This window comes from Trachypithecus francoisi, unplaced genomic scaffold, assembly GCF_009764315.1.
Source record: "Trachypithecus francoisi isolate TF-2019V2 unplaced genomic scaffold, Tfra_2.0 Lachesis_group13, whole genome shotgun sequence".
NCBI classification, from domain to species: Eukaryota; Metazoa; Chordata; class Mammalia; order Primates; family Cercopithecidae; genus Trachypithecus; species Trachypithecus francoisi.
This window is the reverse complement of record NW_022681458.1, coordinates 25,815,360-25,836,991: the sequence shown is the minus strand read 5'-3', so window position 1 is coordinate 25,836,991 and position 21,632 is coordinate 25,815,360. Positions and strand designations below refer to the sequence as shown.

The 21,632-nt window shown below is 39.1% G+C and overlaps 1 protein-coding gene across 1 annotated transcript in view; it reads left to right on the top strand.

The window, feature by feature from the left end:
* The window catches only part of ATIC (5-aminoimidazole-4-carboxamide ribonucleotide formyltransferase/IMP cyclohydrolase), a 37,924-nt gene extending 18,358 nt beyond the window's left edge, over positions 1-19,566 (top strand). Inside the window, exons 8-16 of the mRNA XM_033230380.1 lie at positions 2,376-2,501; positions 3,341-3,448; positions 4,560-4,645; positions 5,675-5,764; positions 8,405-8,533; positions 14,558-14,650; positions 16,538-16,720; positions 18,897-19,052; positions 19,330-19,566. Coding sequence (XP_033086271.1) covers positions 2,376-2,501; positions 3,341-3,448; positions 4,560-4,645; positions 5,675-5,764; positions 8,405-8,533; positions 14,558-14,650; positions 16,538-16,720; positions 18,897-19,052; positions 19,330-19,449 — 1,091 coding nt within the window. The 3' untranslated portion in view covers positions 19,450-19,566. The remainder of the gene's footprint in view (positions 1-2,375; positions 2,502-3,340; positions 3,449-4,559; positions 4,646-5,674; positions 5,765-8,404; positions 8,534-14,557; positions 14,651-16,537; positions 16,721-18,896; positions 19,053-19,329) is intronic.
* The last annotated feature ends 2,066 nt before the right edge of the window (positions 19,567-21,632 follow it).

The window sequence follows — 21,632 nt, the reverse complement described above, 5'->3', positions numbered from 1 at the left end:
CGCCTTGGCCTCCCAAAGTGTTGGGTTTACAGGCATGAGCCACCACACCCATCCAGATACTCTTAACTATGAGATGTTTCAGAAACCAAAAGTTTTCTCCCACTTACCAACCTTAGCCTAAACCATCTGAGGAGTGGGAGGGAGATGGGGTAGACTTACATATGGTGTTTTGTTTTGTTATGCGTGTTGTATGCCTTAGGGGATATTTTACTTTTATTGTTTACTATTTATTGCCTAGTTTGTTTCTTCTGTGCCTCTCGCATAATTTTCATGAGGACAGTAATTTTATTTGACTTGATTTTTGGTTGGAGGAATTATTTTTTCAAGTTCTTTTTAAAATGGGCTTTATTTTTTTAGAGTAGTTAACAGGTTTACAGAAAAAATACACAGTGATTATAGGGAATTTCTATATACCCCCTCTTCCCCATAGTTTCTCCTATTAACATCATGCATTAGTGTGGTTCATTTGTTACATTTGATGAACTGATTTTGATTTCATCATTATTAACTAAGGTTCATAGTTTAACATTTGTTCTTTGTGTTGTGCATTCTATGTATTTGGAAAAATGCATAGTGGTATGTATCCCCCATTACAGTATCACGCACAATCGTTTCAATGTCCTAAAACTCCCTTGTGCTCCTCCTCATCCCCTCTTTCCCTTCTCCCCAACCCTTTGCAACCACTGTCATCTTTTTCTCTTTTCTTTGAATGGAGTCTTGCTATGTTGTCTGAGCTGGTTTTGATCGCCTGGGACTCAAGCAATCCTCCTGCCTCAGCCTCTTAAGTAGCTGGGATTACAGGCATGCGCCACCATGCCCAGCTATTTTTACTGACTCTGTACCCATTTCCAGAATGTCAAATAGTTGGGATCATTCAGTATGGAGCCCTTTAGACACTTTCACTGAACAACATGCATTAAGTTTCTTCCATGTCTTTTTGTGGCTTGGTAGCTTAATGCTGAGTAATATTTCATTGTGTATGAATGTACCACATTTTATCCATGGACATACTGAAGGGCATCAAAACTTCTAAAACTGCTAAAAAGGACAGTTTTGGTAGTTTATGAACAAAATTGCTATAATTGTTTGTGTGCAAGTTTTCAACTCATTTTGATCAATACCTAATATTTTCTTTTATTGTATACTATTTATTGCCTATTTTTTATTTGTCTCCCAGTAAGCTCTGTAGGGACAGTGACTTTTTTTTTAAGAGGGTTGCAGGGACGGTTTTTTTCACGGATGTATCCTGAATACCTAGAACAGTGCTTAACATCGTAGTAGGCATTCAGTAAACGTTTGGCAGGGTCTTTAAAAACTAGTAAATACTTGGCAAGGTCTTTAAAAACTATCTTAACCCATGAAGGACATGAAATTATACTTTTTCTTTTTTTTGAGACGGAGTCGTTTGCTCTCGTTGCCCAAGCTGGAGTGCAATGGCGTGATTTCGGCTCACTACAACCTCTGCCTCCCAGGTTCAAGCGATTCTCCTGCCTCAGCCTCCCGAGTTGCTGGGATTACAGGCGCCTGCCACCACACCCAGCTAAATTTTGTATTTTTAGTAGAGACGGGGTTTCACCATGTTGGCCAGGCTGGTCTCAAATTCCTGACCTCGTGATCCGCACATCTCGACCTCCCAAAGTGCTGGGGTTATAGGCGTGAGCCATTGTACCCAGTTCATTTTTGTTTTTAATTAGTGCTGGCCCACCATTTCTTTCTGTGTGCTGAGCTTCTTATGTTTATTCACAGGAGATACTAGCTCCTAAAAAAATCTGCCAGTGGTAAGACACTAGGTAATGGAAAACTCTGAAGTTGCAGTCTCCTTTTAACTACAGTTCCGCTTTAGGCAGAGTCTGCTGAGTTTGCCATCAAAGAAGGGAAAAAACCACATTATTTCTTCTCTTCTTCTTCCACCCACAGCTGTTGCTTTAGCTTGTAATATAATTTCTTAAATCTATAGGGTTTATGACTTAAATTTTGTACCGTCTCTATAATTACCTCAATTGTTTAATCTTAGCTCTGTATTTACATGAATTCCTGACTGATCACTAGTCTTGTCATAGTTTCTCCCATCCCTAAATCTCTATTGTGTATTTATTTCTAGATTGGCTGGTTCTGGTCCTCCAGTCTTGTGTATGTGTGTGTGTGTGTGTGTGTGTGTGTTTTCATGTACATGTGCATTTTTTTTTTTTTTAAAGAGTGGGTTCAGGCTCAGTTGCTTTGTTCTTTATCATCAAGATTTTATGTTTGTGTGTATCTCTTTGGTTTTTAATTATACTTAAAACATTTGTTTAGCCATGTTATTTTTTTGAGAAGTGTGCATACATCTGACCTCACTGATCCTGCTTAGTAATGTGCATGTATATGTTTACATTCAGTTCTAAATGGAGCGCCTGGATTTATAAACTTATGCGATGCTTTGAACGCCTGGCAACTGGTGAAGGAACTCAAGGAGGCATTAGGTATTCCAGCCGCTGCCTCTTTCAAACATGTCAGTCCAGCAGGTAAAGCTCTGCGCTCTGGAACGTTCCAGAATTGTTCGAAAGGCATTTCTTCTTAAATTGTTTTGAATATTAACAAGTTCTAATGTGAATATAGACATTCTATGAAATCTGAAAGTCATCTGTTGATAACATTATCAATGTAACAATATAAAATCTAATACACACACACACACACAGAATTGTGTAATATTGTCAGATAGGAAAATTAGGCAGGAATCTGCGGGGTGGAACCATAGAAGTTTAGAAAATAAAAGTGAAATATCCTAATGCAGTAGACTAAGTCTTTTCCCACATCTTTGAAAATGTAACGTAGTAAACATAAAGAAGAAGTTCTTAGGACTGTTTATCTGAAACTTCTTATACTCATTGTATGAGATACTTTGCTTCTGTGTTTAAATCATTATTTCTGCAATCGAGTTGTTTGTGTACCACATCTTGCTGACAGTCCAGCACATGATTTGTTCTCAGATGTTTATTGGATGTTAAAGTGATGTGAGTGGGGAAGAAATAAATGATGTGTGATATCAAAGTGATATCAAGCAGAACAGAGAAAGAGTGAGACAGTAATGAAGTAAACCAGCTTCACCTACACACTGGGTACTGTCAGGCTTCAGTGGCTCTGTGGTTTCGGAGGGCAGAGAGGAGATTTCCCTCACACTGCTCCCACAGCCATGTTTTTAGTGTTTAATTATCTGGCTAAATAGATTTCTGTTTAATTTAGCACAGGCACTAGAAGATATGCTGTATAGACTGGATGTTAAGAAAAATGTCTTGATTTAGGAGTTGACAGGTAGTAACTTTAGCTTTCTTAGTTTATGATTTTACTATTTTCTAACCAGGTGCTGCTGTTGGAATTCCACTCAGTGAAGATGAGGCCAAAGTCTGCATGGTCTATGATCTCTATAAAACCCTCACACCCATCTCAACGGCATATGCAAGAGCAAGAGGTCAGACTCATAGGGCTTTTTGATTTGGAGGAGAAAGAAAAAGCTATGTTTTATCCTGAATAGAATAAAGAAAAAATATATAGATATTCTATGTAATATATAGATGAAATTAAGGACTTCTATCTCTATATAAATATATAGTTATTTTATGTAATATAGTTTGATTAAAGTAAAATACACTTTCATTATAGGATTTCCAATGTTTTACTAATATTAAGAGTGATTATATGAGTGTCTCAAAAGACATTTGTTTATAAAAGTATGTTAGTACTTTAATATAATAAATGGAAACACAATTGGAATTTGGTGAATGTAATTTTGCTAATTTAGGTTATCGAATGTGTTTGTTATTGTTTAATATGTGACCAAAATTGAAATTATAAAAAGCTTTTTTCTTTTTTTTTTTTGAGACCAATTCTTGCTCTGTTTCCCAGGCTGGAGTGCAGTGGCACGATCTTGGCTCACTGCAACCTCCGCCTCCTGGGTTCAAGCAATTCTCCTGCCTCAGCGTCCCGAGTAGCTGGGATTACAGGTGCATGCTACCACGCCTGGCTAATTTTTTTGTATTTTTAGTAGAGACGTGGTTTCACCATGTTGGCTAGGCTGGTCTCGAGCTCCTGACCTCAGGTGATTTACCTGCCTCAGCCTCCCAAAGTGCTGGGGTTACAGGCGTGATGTATGGCTCTTCTGACTTGACTAAATTTGGTTAGAGTCATGTTTCATCAGAGACATTTACTTGTTGAATTTAATAACCTGTGAATATTACTTTAATATTTGTGAAAGTTCTTGAGAAACTATTATCATAGTTTATCATCTGCAGCAGCGGTCAGCAACTTCAGCTGAATCTAGCCTGCCACCTGTTTTTGTGAATATAGTATATATATTAACTGGTTCTTCACAGAAAAAGTTTTCTGAGTGTCACTCTAGAGGGTAAAATTAAAGAATACTTTCTTACTGGTTACTTCAGTTAAATGACTTATCGATCTGTTAAAATCTTTTGTAAACAGTAAGGTTAGCTTTAGAGAAATGAATTTTCTACGACAGTGGAGAATTTTATTTTTCTACGTCAGGATACTTTGTGATAAATACCTCATTTTAATTTTATTTACAGGAGCTGATAGGATGTCTTCATTTGGTGATTTTGTTGCATTGTCCGATGTTTGTGATGTACCAACTGCAAAAATTATTTCCAGAGAAGTTAGTGGATATTCATGTATCTTAATCTGTGTGTAATTGAATAAAGCTTTATTTGTTCATATTGTTCACTGAAACCATACTATAATATTTATATTTATATCTTTAAATTAGTTAAGATTATCATTTAATGTTCATATTTTAAATAGAACATGAATCTTAAATTGTTAATTTTGAAATGTAGTGAATTATTGTTTCAAATGGACATTTGGCTGTTATGATAATGTTTTTAACCTATATATTTATTTTAAATTCTTTCGTTGTCTTCATGCCAAAGTTATTGTTTCTGAAGAGCAGAAGTTGTAATCTTAGGTGGTGATGCGATAATGAATCTTATTGTACAATGGGAAAAAAATAGAAACTACATTAATAAACTTACTCCATCAGTTGAATACCAAACAGGTATTCCAGACAGGTGGGGGTACTGGTGGTAGTAGGAAGACAGGAAGAAAAGAAAAAAAGGTTGAATAGCTCAGAAAGGGAAAAAAATAGTCAGAAGTGAAGGCGAAGGAGCATGTGGCTTGGCGGTATTTTGTTGCTTTAGGATTCTTTCCATGGCTACTGCCATCCCTGAGTTACAGGTTACAGGAGAGCTATGGCGTTTGTACCTTTCGTCATGTTAAATCTCTGATTTAATCTGGTCTTGCTGTTAAGGAAAATGCCTGCCGGAAGAGGTCATTTAACTATGTACTAGCAGAGTCAGGACTAGAATGTGCTCTTGTTCATTCAAAACACTCCCTGAAAAAATATTTCCTTCTGAGGTACATGCGTTAGAGCACATCACTCATATTTTCTTAGTTTAAACGGAAAGGAACAAAAACTTGGAAAGGACAGAAAGTTAGGATCTGCGATACAGAAAGCCGTATTCTAACATAGATTTCTCTTTTTCAAGTATAGCATTAGCATTGTCTGTTGGAGGCAGAAACCAGAATATGCTGCCACATTATTTAAGACTGATAATTGCTGCTAGATTTTTTTAAGAGGTGTTCTCTGATTTTTAAAAATAGAAATTAAAATTTAATATTTTTGCAGGTATCTGATGGTATAATTGCCCCAGGATATGAAGAAGAAGCTTTGACAATACTTTCCAAAAAGAAAAATGGAAATTACTGTGTCCTTCAGGTGAGTGCAATTGATGTTTGAAGCAGTAATTTGCACTTTTATTCTGTGTCTCTTCCCCCCTTGTTGAATCTTTCCTTTATACTCATACCCTTCTAGTTTATCCTTATTATGGTTTCTTTTCCCCTAATCCTGCATTAAAAAAATATACTATTAACTTGGGGGTTTGAGATGAGGGTAGCTTTCTTACCCTCAATTTTAACTTTTTGCTGGTTGAGATGGCTCATGCCTGTAGTTTCAGCCACTTGAGAGGCTGATGTGGGAGGATGGCTTGAGGCCAGGAATTGGAGGCTGTATTGTGGTACTGTGATGCCTGTGAATAACGACTACACTCCAGCCTTGGCAGTGTAGTAAGACCATGTCTCTAAAATACTACTAATAATAATATTTAATGGAAAGTCTGTCCATCCTTCGGTTACCTTTTGAAAAAATAACTAATATTTTAAATTTCTGCTTATCTTTCCTGAAATAGTCTGTATATTCAGCAAGTGTTTGCATGTGCATTTCTTTTTCTATTTTCCTATTGACACAAGTGCACCCTGCTTCACCTTCTTGGAAGTTTGTCCTGTATCTGTGTATTTTAACTTACCTAGACAGTCACCAATCTTTAGCTACTACAAATACCCCTGCAGTGAAGGACCTGGAAAAGTCCTAAGAGTGAAATGAAGGCTTTAAAACAAGCTATATGTGTATTGATAAGCTTGATTGATACTGCCCCTTTCAGATGTTGTAGGCAAATTCATTGTCCTAACTGAAATCTATAAAGATGCCTGTTTCCCAACACTTTTGCCAGCATTGTGGTTTTATACTTTTAAAAAGTCTCTGCAATTAGAAAATGGCATCTCCATGTAGTTTTAACATTGTGTGTGGTATAAGCATCTTTTCATGTTTGAATGTTTTTATTCTTTTTATGAACTGTCTTTCCATATTCTTTGATTTTTCTACCAAGTTGTTGAGGTGTTTTTTTTTTTTTTTAACTGATTTTTATGAGCTCTTCTATATTGGGAAAACTAACTCATAGTCTAAGATTATGCATTGATAAAGCAAAGAGTTATTTCAATTTAAAGTGAAAATTCCTAATTCTACTTTTCACATAGTATTTGATATCAGAACTCTGTGGAATCCTAATTCCATATAAGGAAAGTTATTAAGTATATTCCTTTGATTGTAAGATACCAATAATTTTATAGTTCACCATAGATTCCATGTCAGCTATTCAAGGAAAGAAGAAAATACCACATTCAAGATACATTTTTTTTTTTTAGCCACTTGACAGTCTGTTGCCCAGGCTGGAGTGCAGTGGCATGATCTTAGCCACTGCAGCCTCTGCCTCCTGGGTTCAAACAATTCTCCTGCCTCAGCCTCCTGAGTACCTGGGACTACAGGCATGCACTACCAGGCCTGGCTGATTTTTGTATTTTTAGTAGAGACCGGGTTTCACCATGTTGGTCAGGCTGGTCTCAAACTCCTGACCTCAAGGGACCCACCCATCTCGGTCTCCCAAAGTGTTGGGATTACAGGTGTGAGCCATCGCGCCTGGCCCCCAGTTTCTTAATCAAGTTTTTTTGTTGCTGTTACTAAGAGTATTATGTACTTAACAACTGGTAGCATTTTCTTGTAGCATCATGGAAAATATTTTCCAAAACCTGAGTCATTGTCTTGATGTCTTTAACACCTAATAGTACCATGTTGGAGAGTGTCAAAGGAATATGAGGACTTCATTGCTATTTTACTTATTTGAGAATTTGGCTTAGTTTGCACATTGGACACATGATGATAAGCATGAGACAACTTATCCCTCTACCTGACTTTTGATAGGTTTCTCCTAGCATCAGTTAATAGGAGAGCATGTCAACTTTAGAAATTATGTAATGCATAATACAAAGGAACATTTTAGAATTCAAGAAAATGTAGATTAAGCAGAACTAATATGTATGGGGTCTGCTTATAAATTATAGATGTCAGTGCTTTCTAAATCAAAGATCATCCAAAGCATAAAGAAGAAATAGTGTCAAGTTAAAAAAAAAATCCAGGGAGAGAGTAATGTTACATATATTGTTCCACATACCTCAATGTTTTTTTGGGTCAAAATTTGGGAGAGGAAGATGACAGTAAATCATACAGATTCCTTCCAAATAACGAAGACCCAGGTTACAAATCCTATTTTCTCACTTTTAGCTTTTAATTCATGGGTTAGCTGGGTATTTTGTAACAGATTTTTAGAAAGGAAAATTAGAATTTAATGTTTGTGTCACAGCTTATTTAATTAGCACATCTGTTTTATCTGCTGACCTTCCAAAAGAACCATACACATAGTAACTTAGCCAGAAACACACTCACTGGAATCATTGGTTTTTAACATGTTGTATATAGGTTGTAAAATCTATACAACGCTATTGGGTAGTAAAACCTATAAAAGACTTTGGAGAAAAATATGAGTGCCTGGCTGTTGTATTGTATCATATCAGAATGATTTAACACATCATTTGGTGTGTGAGAAAAATTAGAAAATTGGAAAAATGTGTAAAAAATTAGCAACATACATGTAACTTTACTTATAATGAAATCTTTTGTACATAAAGTAAATGAAAAATTTCGGGGAAATGGATAGATCACCTTTAACTTTTACAATTTGTGTTTTAGATGGACCAGTCTTACAAACCAGATGAAAATGAAGTTCGAACTCTCTTCGGTCTTCATTTAAGCCAGAAGAGAAATAATGGTGTCGTCGACAAGTCATTATTTAGCAATGTGGTTACCAAGAATAAAGATGTAAGTTGGGAAGTATCTGAACTGACTGCTAGTAACTTCAGTTGGTCTATTTTCAGGACTTATGAGCTTTACATTTATTAAGATCTGGATTTAGAACTGTTTTATATGCACACAGCTGCCTCATCTTTGAGTCATCAAGTAAGCTTTGGAGTTTAAGAAATGAATCAAAGGCCATGTTAGATGCTTCCATGCGTATGTACATACTAGAGTTATGTAGCTTCAGTCGTACATAAATGGGATCATGTGTTCCATAATCTGTCTCCTGTAACTTGCCTTTTTTCCATGTACTAGATTAGGCTACAAATGTGTTTTTGTATCATTAAATACAGATGCTGGGTGCGGTAGCTGACATCTGTAATCCCAACACTTTGGTAGGCCAAGGGGCAGATCTCTTGAGCTCAGGAGTCAAGACCAGCCTAGCCAATGTGGTGAAACCCTGTCTCTAGAAAAAGTATAAAAATTAGCCTGGCGTGGTATCTGCACCCATAGGCTCAGCTACTCGAGAGGCTGAGGTGGGAGGATTGAATGAGCCTGGGAGATTGAGGCTGCAGTACCACTGCACTCCAGTCTGGGTGACAGAACAATACCCTGTCTCAAAAATAAATGCGTAAGTATTCATATCTTTATCTGAAAGTCCATATGGCAGTCAGTCCATGTGTAGATGTACTATGATGGATATTTTTCTTATTTTTACTTTTATTATTTTTGTTTTAAGAGACTGGGTCTCGCTCTGTTGCCCAGGCTGGAGTGCGGTGGTGCGATCATAGCTCACTGCAACGTGGATCTTATGATGGATGTTTAGATTGCTTACATTTTCAGTGCTATGATCAATGTTTTTATATAGACAAGTTTTTGGACTTGTGCTCTTTGTTATCTTTTAGTAGGTACATGTTCCTAGGATAATGACGGTGATTTTTGTGTTTTGGATGTATTATCTCATTTAACACTTAGATCACTCTTCAGGGCTGACTACCATTGTGTCTGTTGTGAAGATCACAAAATTGTACCATAGAGGACAGTTAAGAAATTTGCCCAGAGTTGTACAATAAAGAATGGACAAGCTGACATTTATTTTCTGGAGTATCTTAACTGGGCCTTAAGTTCAAAGGATGTTTTTCCTAGGTCTAAAGTAGGCTGTGCTTGTTTTTCAGTACTTTGAAGGAATCATTCCATTGCTCTCTGGTCTGTCTGGCTGATGGCCTGGAATTTTTTTATTGAGTGCTAGGCACTGGGTATGAAAAAACTGTAGCGATATTTGGAGGGCTCGATGGTGTTATGTTTTTCTCCGGTGTGGACTTGTGCTTCTGTTGGGCAGATAAGGTGTAGGAGATATCTTCATTCTGTGAGGAATTGTTGAGCTGATAGGAATTTAGCCTTCAGTCTTGGTGAGGACTGGTTTGTTTATGGTTCACTCCTGCTCTCCTGAATCCCTAAATATCTACTGCTGTACGCTGAACTCGGTTTTTGTCCCTTAGTCCTCTAAGACTGCCAAAAGTTGTGCTCAGCCAATGTACCTTTTAGTTTATTGCATGCAACTTGGAAAATACCTTGAGGAGAAAAGCAGACGGTCAGGCCCGTTTCTTCCTGCTTCCATTTTCTCTGATCTTTGCCTGTTAGTACTCGCTGTCTATCCTCTCTGCCCAGCTTTTCTGTTCGTTACTAAAAGAGAATTGATCTCTTAACAAGCTATTTGCTGTAACAGAAGAAGATGGGGGGCTTGCTCCCAGGTCTGACTCCTGTGGCCTTTTCAGTAGAATTGCTGGAAATAAGCCTTAAAATCTTTATCCAGAGAGTTCTGTCTGTTGATAAGCATACGATGATTAACACATCTTTTTTTGTTTGTTGATTTAATGGCTATTGTTTTATTTTTGTCTTTGACAATTAATGGTGTCCTGAAGTAAAGAAACATGTAGGCATACATAGAAATATCTTTCAGCCCTTTGGAATCCACTCTGGTTGGTTCATGTACTTTGAAAAATACCGAATGGATATTGACCTAGATTCCATGGTACCATGTTGAGAATTGTGCCTACCTACTGAGAGTCTTTTTTCCTAAGGTTTGTAGATATTGGATTCATTAATAATTTAGCGATCTTGATAGGTTTTGTGCCTCTGGATATTTTTTTACAAGGGTGGTGGGTATGATCTTAATCGTTTATCTAAACTCTCTCCTTGCTTCATGTGAATTCTTAGTAGAAATTTTGAAACTTAAGGATGAGAGAATGATAGCTTTATTCTCCTTTCTATTTTACCCCTGTCTTTTTAAGTGGATTTTTGTTAACATTCCAGCCTCAGAATTATTTGTCTGGAACCATTTCAGTCCTGAGAGAGCCACATAGGTGGACAGAATGTTTATTAATACTGACCATGTTTGAATTATTTCCTCTTCTCCCATTTTTCTTAAATAGTGCTTTAATTGTTTTAACTATTTGTAGCATGTTTCTAAGACTGGATTCCCTTATTCCCAGTCCACTGGCATTTCTTGTATTCCTTGATCCCAACCCAGGATGCCAAGTATATTAGTTTTTATCACACTGCTGTGAAGAAATTCCTGAGACTGGGTAATTTATAAAGATAAGAGGTTTAATTGATTCACAGTTCTACACGGTTGAGGAGGCCTCAGGAATTGTACAATCATGGCAGAAGGCACCTCTTCACAGGGCGGCAGGAGAGGGAATGAGTGGAAGCAAGAGAAATGCCGTACGCTTACTGTCAGATCTCATGAGACTTACTCATTATCATGAGAACTGCACGGGGGAAACTGCCTCCGTGATCCAGTTACCTCCACCTAGTCCCACCTGTGGACATGTGGGGATATTATAATTCAGGGTGAGATTTAGGTGGGGACACAGCCAAACCATATCACCAAGATTATCTTTGGAGGTCTAGACATCTATGAAGCTGGCTGTTGCTAATAAGTTTTCTGGGAACCAAAGGAATCAGATTTATAGTTGGTGACTCAAATAGCAGATAAAGATAAAAGATATGTAACAATAGTAATGCCTTAGAGTAAATTCTTAAGAAATCCTAATAGCTTTTTTAAATTAACTTTTAATTTTGAGGTGAAAGTTGTAGGTTCACATGCAGTTGTAAGAGTTCCCATGTAACGGTTACCCTATTTCTCCTAATGCTAGCATTTGTCATACTGTAGTACAATTCCACAACCATGCCATTGACATTGATAACAGTTGAAGATACAGGACATTTTCTGGCCGGGTGCAGTGGCTCACGCCTGTAATCCCAGCACTTTGGGAGGCTGAGATGGGCGGATCACGAGGTCAGGAGATCGAGACCATTCTGGCTAACATGGATGGGGAAACCCCGTCTCTACTAAAAATACAAAAACTTAGCCCACCTGCTGGCGGGCGCCTATAGTCCCAGCTACTTGGAAGGCTGAGGCAGGAGAATGGTTTGAACCCAGGAGGCGGAGCTTGCAGTGAGCCCAGATCACGCCACTGTATTCCAACCTGGGCGGCAGAGTGAGACTGTCTCAAAACATAAACAAAAAATTTAAAAAACGTAAAGATATAGCACATTTCCAACACTGCAGTGGTCCCTCATGTTCTTCTGTAGCCAGGCTCACTTGATACTGCTTCCACCCCCTCCTTACCCTTGGGCAACCACAAATCTGTTTTTCCTTTCTATAATTTTCGTTCATCGTGCATTCATACACAGTTTTTTTTGTGTGTGTGAACATAAGGTTTTGTTTTTGTTTTTGTTTTTTGGGGAAACAGGTTCTAACTCTGTTGCCCAGGCTGGAGTGCAATGGCGTGATCTTGGCTTACTGCAATCTCCGCCTCCCTGGTTCAAGCAGTTCTCCTGCCTCAGCCTCCCAAGTAGCTGGGATTACAGGCATGCACCACCACACCTGGCTAATCTTTGTATTTTCAGTAGAGACGGTGTTTCACCATGTTGTTCAGGCTGGTCTTGAACTCCTAACTCAGGTGATCCACCTGCCTTGGCCTCCCAAAGTGTTGGGATTACAGGTGTGAGCCACTGTGCCCAGCCTAAACATAAGTTTTTATTTCTCTTTGATAAATGCCCAGGGTTGTTAATTGCTTTGTGGTATGGTAGTTGCATGTTTACTAAGAAACTGCTGAATTGTTTTCTAGAGTGGCTTGTACCATTTTGTATTCCCACCAGCAGTGGATGAGTGATCCAGTGTCTCTGCATCCTTACTAGCTTTTGGTATTGCCACCTTTTTGTTTTGTTTTGTTTTTTAAAAGACATTCTAATACGTGTGTATCAATATCTCACTGATTTTAATCTGCATAATGGCTCATGATATTGAACAGTTTTTTGTGTACTTATTTGCTACCTGTGTATCCTTTTTGGTGAAATGTCTCTATGTCTTGTGCTCATTTTCTAATTAAATTTTTGACTTCACTGAGTTGTTTTGTTTTTGTTTTTTAAAAGACATTCTAATACGTGTGTATCAATATCTCACTGATTTTAATCTGCATAATGGCTCATGATATTGAACAGTTTTTTGTGTACTTATTTGCTACCTGTGTATCCTTTTTGGTGAAATGTCTCTATGTCTTGTGCTCATTTTCTAATTAAATTTTTGACTTCACTGAGTTGTTTTGTTTTGTTTTGAGATGAAGTCTTGCTCAATCACCTAGACTGGAGTGCAGTGGCATGATCTGGTTTCACTGCAGCCTCCACCTCCCACGTTCAAGTGATTCTCCTACCTCAGCCTCCTGAGTAGCTAGGATTACAGGAATGTGCCACCACACGTGGCTAAGTTTTATATTTTTAGTAGAGATGGGGTTTCACCATGTTGGCCAGGCTGGCCTGGAACTCCTGACCTCAGGTGGTCCCCCTGCCTTGGCCTCCCGAAGTGCTAGGATTACAGGCGTGAGCCACTGCACCTGGCCTGTTTTTGAGTTTTTAAAGTGTTTTTGTGTTTTAGGGGCTAGTTTGTTGTTGGATATGAGGTTTGTTAATAATTTTCTCCTAGTCTGTAGCTTGTCTTTTCATCCCCTTTAACGAGGAATCTTTTACAGAGTAAAAGTTCTTAATTTTACTGAAGTCAAATTTATCAACTTATCCGTTGGCTGCAGTGAATATCCTCTGTCCACTTAGCATACAGAGGTGGACTATCATCCTTCTTTTCCATTTGTATTCATGCTTTATACTAAAGATAGTGATATTTTTGGGTGTTACTCTTGTTGTTCTGTTTGGTCCGGTAACTCCTAATGGTTTTTGAACGGTTTCTACTTAAGTTATTCTAAACAAAAGAGAAAATGATCCTAATTTGATTTTTCCAAACAGTCTTGGCTGTCCGTTTGCATCATAATGATTTGTGATGTCGATGAAACAATTCTCCGCATTGGTTCTGAACATAAATTTTACCATGTCTCCAGATCTTTAAAAGTACTCTGATCAAGAAAATATTGTTTGTCAGTTTTGGAATGGGTATGGTAGTTCTTACCTCATGTGATATAAAAAGATTTAATCCACAATTGCTGCAAAATAACATTAGTTTGTTTCTATGGATGCATTGTGCTAAGTTCTACCACAGATGTGTTAAATATTTAAGTAAATCATGGTAGTGTGTAGTAGGAACAGTTAATTTCCCTCTGTCATTTGAGAGTTATAACTATGTCGTAGGTCTTTTACATTAAATAGAACTAAGAAGCTTAAAGTTAGCTGGGCATGGTGGCTCACACCTGTTGTAATCCTGGCTCTCTGGGAGGCTGAGGCAAGTAGATGACTTGAGCTCAGGAGTTCGAGACCGGCCTGGCCAACATGGTGAAACCCTATCTCTACTAAAAATACAAAAAGTAGCCAGGCATGGTAGTGTGCATCTGTAATTGAAGTGTGAGAATCTCTTGAACCTGGGAGGTGGAGGTTGCAGTGAGCCGAGGTAGTGCCGTTGGAGATGTCCCATTGTGTCTGGGAGACAGAGTGAGATTCTGATTCAAAAAAAAACACAAAAAATAACATGTAAAAAAAGAAGCTTAAAATTAAATGAGTTTAAAAGGCCCCATGCGATTTACCATTGTGTATGTGTTTCAGTTGCCAGAGTCAGCCATCCGAGACCTCATCGTAGCCACCATTGCTGTCAAGTACACTCAGTCTAACTCCGTGTGCTACGCCAAGAATGGGCAGGTAAATGGGCTGTTGGACTTGCCTTCAGGGGACTGTTGTTTTACGAAATTATATTTAAGCATCCGTCTGCCTTAGATATTGGACAGCCTAAAAGGGAATACTTGCCAAGTGTTTCTCTTTTGGGTTTGTCAGTGTTTTCCTCAGTACCCTGGTGGGCTGTTAAAACTAATGATGATCAGAAAATATCTTTGGAACCAGGTACTTGGAACCAGGTACTCAAATTAGTTGTGCCGCTTCTTGCCTGGAGTAGGTTGGCACATTTTGGATTAGTGAGACTCTAATAGCTGTTACAAAACTGGATTATTTACTCTTCTTTTCCCCCATTGGTAGTATTTCCAGGGAAGAAGAGGTAAGTTATGGTACTGCCACCTGCCAGCCTGTATTTTTGCAGCCTGCAGGGTATTTTCACATTATTTCTTAACGTTGTCTTATCAAGAATCTGCTGAGTAGAAAGACTGCTAGACTAGGAGTTAACCTGATCTTTAAAAAATCACGTTTGTTGAGGCATAATTTGTATATACTGTAGAATTCACCTTTTTAAATGTACAGTTTGACCAGTGTTCACAAATTTCACAGGATGTGACCGCTGCCGCAATAAAATACTGAACATTTCTCACTGTGTGATGTTAAGCAAGATATTGAACTTCTTTCCTAGTGTCCCGAGCCTCAAAATACAAGATTGAACTGGTTCATCTCTGAGGTCTCTGCTAGCCTTTTCTTCACACGGTGTCCTGAGCTTATCTCTTGGCATTTGTTAAATTATTTGGCCCACACGTGATGGGGAGGCAGATGGATATGAATTAGCCATGGCCTGGAAGACCCCAGATTGCCAATCTCTATAGTAACAAAATCCTGGGACATTGTGTCTACTGACGTCAGGTTCTAGGAAGTTCTGTAAGTCCATGTAGAGTGAGTCCTTCTTTCCTGATGTCCAGGTGGAGGCGGCTGCACAGGTGTTTGTGGTCTCTTTTGTTCTCTTGTAGCTGTGGGCAGGGTTGCCAGCAGCTGTGCTCAGAAAGAGATGGACTGTTGGGCAGACAGCTGAGGGGCTGTTCATTATAGGAACTAAAACCAGAAAACACACCTGTGCATTTAAGTCCTTGGTGCTTAGAATTCAACCCATAGAAATAGAGGAAGGAAGGAAGAACATTTGTACCTGGTGGAATTGTTTCTACTTTCAGCTACCCGCGTCACATCCTTATCTCAATTTCTGAGAGTTGATATTTTAACTGTAATTTATACACTGGGCAAAGACTTTCAAATAACCATAGTTATTTTTGTGGTCATTGGTTTTATTTATTAGTTAATTATAGAGACAAGGTCTTGCTCCATTGTCCAGGCCAGAGTACAGTGACATGATCATAGCTCACTGTAGCCTTGGACTCCTGGACTCAAGCGATCCTCCCACTTCAGCCTCCTGAGTAGCTGGGACTACAGGTGTACGCCACCACTCCCAGCTATTTTTTTATTCTTTTTTTTAGAGAGATGATATGTTGCCATCTTGCCCAGGCTGGTCTCCTGGGCTCAAGCGATCCTTCTCTCCTGGCCTCCCAAAGTGCTGGGATTACAGGCATGAGCCAGTGTGCCCAGTGTTGATCATTAATTTTAACTTTTTTTTTTTTTTTTGCCCTCAAGCCATCAATTTTATTGAATTGTAGAATATTAATAGTCAGGTCACATATCACTGAAGAGCTATAAATAGTAGTTATAAACCTCTTATTCCCCTCCCTTTTAATGACTTAAAAATTATTTATATTTCTCTTGTTTTGGCCTGATATGTTCCTCCACAAAACTAATAAATAGGTTTTAGAGAATGTGCACAAAAGATCCTTTTGAGAAGAAAGTGTTGTTGGAAGACGTGTTCACTTTAATGTCTGCGTTCCTCAGGTTATCGGCATTGGAGCAGGACAGCAGTCTCGTATACACTGCACTCGACTTGCAGGAGATAAGGCAAACTATTGGTGGCTTAGACACCATCCACAAGTGCTTTCGATGAAGTTTAAAACAGGAGTGAAGAGAGCAGAAATCTCCAATGCCATCGATCAGTATGTGACTGGAACCATTGGCGAGGTGAAGGACTTGTCATTGGGTTCTGGGCTGTATTAATATTCATTTCATCCCTTTATGTGTAACAGATTTTAGCTTCATCACTACACAGAGAAAAAGATACTTTCCTTGAAATTCTATGGTGTCTAAAATTGATCATTGAAACTTCTTACACATTTCTCCTTTTCTTCTGTCTCATGTAACTTTCTTCATTGTTTTTGACCCTTTTCTGAAGCCACAGACCTCTGTCTTTTTAAGTTGCAGCCTTTGTGTAGGTTTGTATATTGTACTTCCCCTGTTGATTATAAGCTTTTGATGACAAGAACTGCTTTTCACCTATGTCGAGGTGTCTGCCATCGTGTCAGGCATGGTGCTTGCTGTCTGACGGGTCTGTATTCAACATTAAATACAAATTGCTTGACGGCAGGTAACTGTAGAGTCTTCTCCCACCACATTTTCTACATGTGCCATTAATAACTTGATATATTTTGTTACATTTCATGTTCTTTTGTTTGAACAAGGTATGTGGGAACATGACAATCGCAAACGTTAGGTAGGTAGCCTGCCAGAAGAAAAGATCTAGCCCAGTTTCTGGACATATTACGTGCCTAACAAAATGCTGGATGGAAAACAGAAGCCTGCTAATCAAATAGTAGATGGTCTTCTGAAGAGCCAATTGACTACCCTCAGATTTTTATTCAGGAGCAGGAATCAACATAAGTGTCATTGAAGAATGAGGCTGCAGAATGTAACTGAAGTAGTTAAAATATCTTTTTTTGTTTTTTAACTTTGATACTTGGATTTTTCTGTTTGATATTATCAGTCAACCCCTGCTACTAGTCCTGGAAGAGTCCTGGAAGTGAACAAGAGTAAAAGTACATCAAAGCTAAAACATCACCCAAGATAGAAACACCTTGTAAAATATGATGAACTGTCTTTGTGCTGCTATGACACAATACCGCAGGCTGGGTAACTTATAAACCATAGATATTTATTTTTCATAGTTCTGGAGGCTGTGAAGTCCCAGATCAAGGTACTGGTGGGCTGAGAGTCTGGGGAGGCCGACCGTCTGCTTCCAAGATGGCACAGCCCTCTCTGGAGAGGACAGACACCGTGTCCTTACTTCACAGAGGGGGCAAACTTCCTCTGAAGCCCTTTTATAAGTCCATAATCCATTCATGAGGGCCTCACCCTCATTGCCTAATAACCTTCTAAAGGCCTTACTTTTTAATACTGTTGCATTGAGGATTAAGTTTCAACATGAATTTTGGAGGAGATACACACACTCAAACCATAGCAAATATGAATTGTGTTTTGTCTACAACTGATTTTAGATTTAAAATAATTTTTGTATAAATGTAGTTATAGAACATTCATCCTCATCTCTTTCCTAGATTGGCTATGGAGGGGTTTTATTTGAAAACTGAAAACCCTTGGAATACAATTTTTTATTTGCCTTCTTTGCTACAGTTCTATCAAAGCAGTAGATCTAAATTAGACAGTAGTCTAATTAATAGACATAAAGTAGTAGATACGAAGTAGATTTAAATTAGAGATTTTTAAAACTGTGTTTTTTTATGTAAGTAGCTTAGCCAAAAATAGAAAAATTATATATATACTTGGAATAAACTGATTTAGAAAGTAAAATGGTATTATCTTTATTTGGTAAACTTAGAATCACTTTTTTTCCTTAATGAAAATGTTTCTAAAAGCATCAGAGAGATTCTAGATATGTGAACTTCCATGTAAATAATGGTCATTATTTACAGTTAAGAAGTTCTGGCCGGCCACGATGGCTCATGCCTGTAATCCCAGCACTTTGGGAGGCTGAGCTCGGCGGGTCACGAGGTCAAGAGATTGAGACCCTCCTAGCCAACGTGGTGAAACTCTGTCTACAAAAATACAAAAATTAGCTTTGTATGGTGGTATGCTCTTGTAGTGCCAGGTATTTGGGAGGCTGAGGCAGGAGAATTGCTTGAACCTGGGAGGTGGAGGTTGCAGGGAGCCAAGATCGTGCCATTGCACTCCAGCCTGGTGACAGTGCAAGACTCCATCTAAAATAAATAATAAATAAATAATAATAATAATAAAAAGAAGTCCTAGGAAAAATGCCCAGGTGCTTTCTGGCATGGTGCTTTGCACCAGATGGGACTAAAGACAATGTCAGACTAAGCTTCTTCCTTTCTCTCTCCCCACATAGGATGAAGATTTGATCAAGTGGAAGGCATTGTTTGAGGAAGTCCCTGAGTTACTCACTGAGGCAGAGAAGAGGGAGTGGGTTGAGAAACTGACTGAAGTTTCTATCAGCTCTGATGCCTTCTTCCCTTTCAGAGATAATGTAGACAGAGCTAAAAGGGTAAGTATGGAATTGGGTGCATTTGCCTAGAGTTGAGCATTATGTAGAAACTGTTTCAGAAATCCTGCTTTTGATTTTTTAAAGGTGTGGTAAAGTGATACAGATCGGTAATATTCAGAGAACCATTTGACTTCTCCATTGGGTGGATGGAGAACCCAAATCCTGTTGTTGTTCTGCCTGTTTGAGTGGATCTTTGTTAGCATATGCTTTTTAGAGGGGGGTTTTGAGTTTTGCAGGTTTTTGCATAAAGTTGCGTTTTGAAAATCAATTCCCCCAGAGCGGTGTGGCGTACATTGCGGCTCCCGCCGGTTCTGCTGCTGACAAAGTTGTGATTGAAGCCTGCGACGAACTGGGAATCATCCTCACTCATACGAACCTTCGGCTCTTCCACCACTGATTTTACCACACGCTGCTTTTTGGCTTGCTTATGTGTAGGTGAACAGTCCCGCCTGAAACTTTATGAGAATAACTTTTTAAAAAAATAAAACAGCACCTCTTCATCACTGGACCCATAGCTTTTGGTAGTTGTGTTTTATGTTAAAGATACAGGCTCTTTCAACTGACACATGACACGTAAATGAGGAATTCCAGAGCACCCCTGCCTGCCAGAGCTCAGCCTGTCCCACAGCACTGCCTGTGTGAAACATAAACATTCATGGGAACCAAATGAACTGAGGAGCCAGAGGACATGGCACAAGTGTCTTAAAGCTCCATGTTTCCTTCTAGGGGAGTCTTCTCATGTTTTTTTTTTTTTTTTTTTTTTTAATTGTATTTTTTTGAGATGGAGTCTCGCTCTGTCACCCAGGCTGGAGTGCAGTGGCACAATCTCGGCTCACTACAAGCTCCGCCTGCCGAGTTCACGCCATTCTCCTGCCTCAGCCTCCGGAGTAGCTGGGACTACGGGCGCCCGCCACCACACCTGGCTAATTTTGTTTTTTTTCGTATTTTTAGTAGAGATGGGGTTTCACTGTGTTAGCCAGGATGGTCTCGATCTCCTGACCTTGTGATCCGCCCACCTCGGCCTCCCAAAGTGCTGGGATTACAGGCATGAGCCACCGCACCCGGCCAATTTTTGTATTTTTAGTAGAGACAGGATTTCACCATATTGGTTAGGCTGGTCTCAAACTCCTGACCACGTGATCCACCTGCCTCGGCCTCCCAAACTGCTGGAATTACAGGCGTGAGCCACTGCGCCCGGCCTTCATGCCATTTATTTTTAATCACACTTCTGAGAAGCTTGGTTGTCTACTTTTCAAACAAACAGCAAATTGGCACCTGTGAACTGGAACCTTAGAGGGGATTAGTAAGTCTTGCTGACACTCTGTATGGATAATCTAATGCATATTTTTCTTGGTGCTAAGTGAAATGTTTCCCAGAATTTCAGCAGCCATAGATTCACTCTCTGGAGCTACATAAAAATGTAGTCAATGTTCAGTGCTCAGAAATTGTACCCAATATTCCAATTACAGGCTTATCACTGCAGTGGGCACCGTGGGAGGGCAGTGCCTTCCTTCATCAGGACAGCCCTGTGCATCTGTGTGTCCTGCCTGTGTGTTTCTGACCATTCCCATGCATTGCACCTGTGTTCAACTAAAACGCTTTGCCATTGTTCACCTTGACTGATGAGTCCTACCCTCTTCCCAAGTCTTTAACCTACCCCCCCTTGCTAAATAAAAATTTCTGAAGTTTTTTTCTTAATGGTCATGTTTCTAATGTATTTCTGCATCAGCTAGTTTTCCAGCCCCTGCATAGTACCTGCCCACGTTGAAACAAGGCTGACTTGTGTGATCAGTAAAACACTGCAGAAAAAATACGACTTGAGGCTAGGTCCTAATGCATTGCAACTTCAACCTTAGTTTTTTGGATTACTTCCTCTAGCATAAGCCAAGGCCACGTTGTAAGATTTAAGCAGCCTCCACAAAGAGAGAAGCCATCTTGCTTACACTTGCTGCCAGCCATATGAGTGAGCCACCTCAGAGGTGGATCCTCCAGCTCCAGTCCCAGGCAACATCTGGCTTCAACCTCTTCAGAGACCTGAGCCAGAACTGCCCAAAAGAGCTCTTGAATTCCTGACCCAGAGATACAGAGAGATGCATGCTGTCGTAAGCCACAAAGTTCTGGGGTAATTATGTAACAGTAAATAGCTAATACAGATTTTGGCTTATAAATTGAGTGTGCATTGTCTTTTTGATGGTTCTTTGGCTTGACCAAAGGTTAACATTAAGGGTATGATAATGGGAACAGGCTGGGCAATGTGTCTACTGTCTATAATCCTAGCACTTTGGGAGGATCGCTTGAGGCCAGGAATTCAAGACCAGCCTGGGCAACATAGCAACATCCTCATCTCTAAAAATAAAAAAGAAAATTTTAATTAGCTGGACGTGGTGGCTCGTGTTTGTAGTATTCTTCACATAAATGAAGAATACATAAATGGAAAACATACAACTCTCTTGCAGAAGAATTCTAAGTAATTTACCTCAACACTCCACCTTTAAGATGGGCATAACTCCCAGTCCTTAAGTGTGGCCTGTACACAGTGACTTGCTTGCAAAGAGGAGAGTATAGAAATGGGAATAAAAT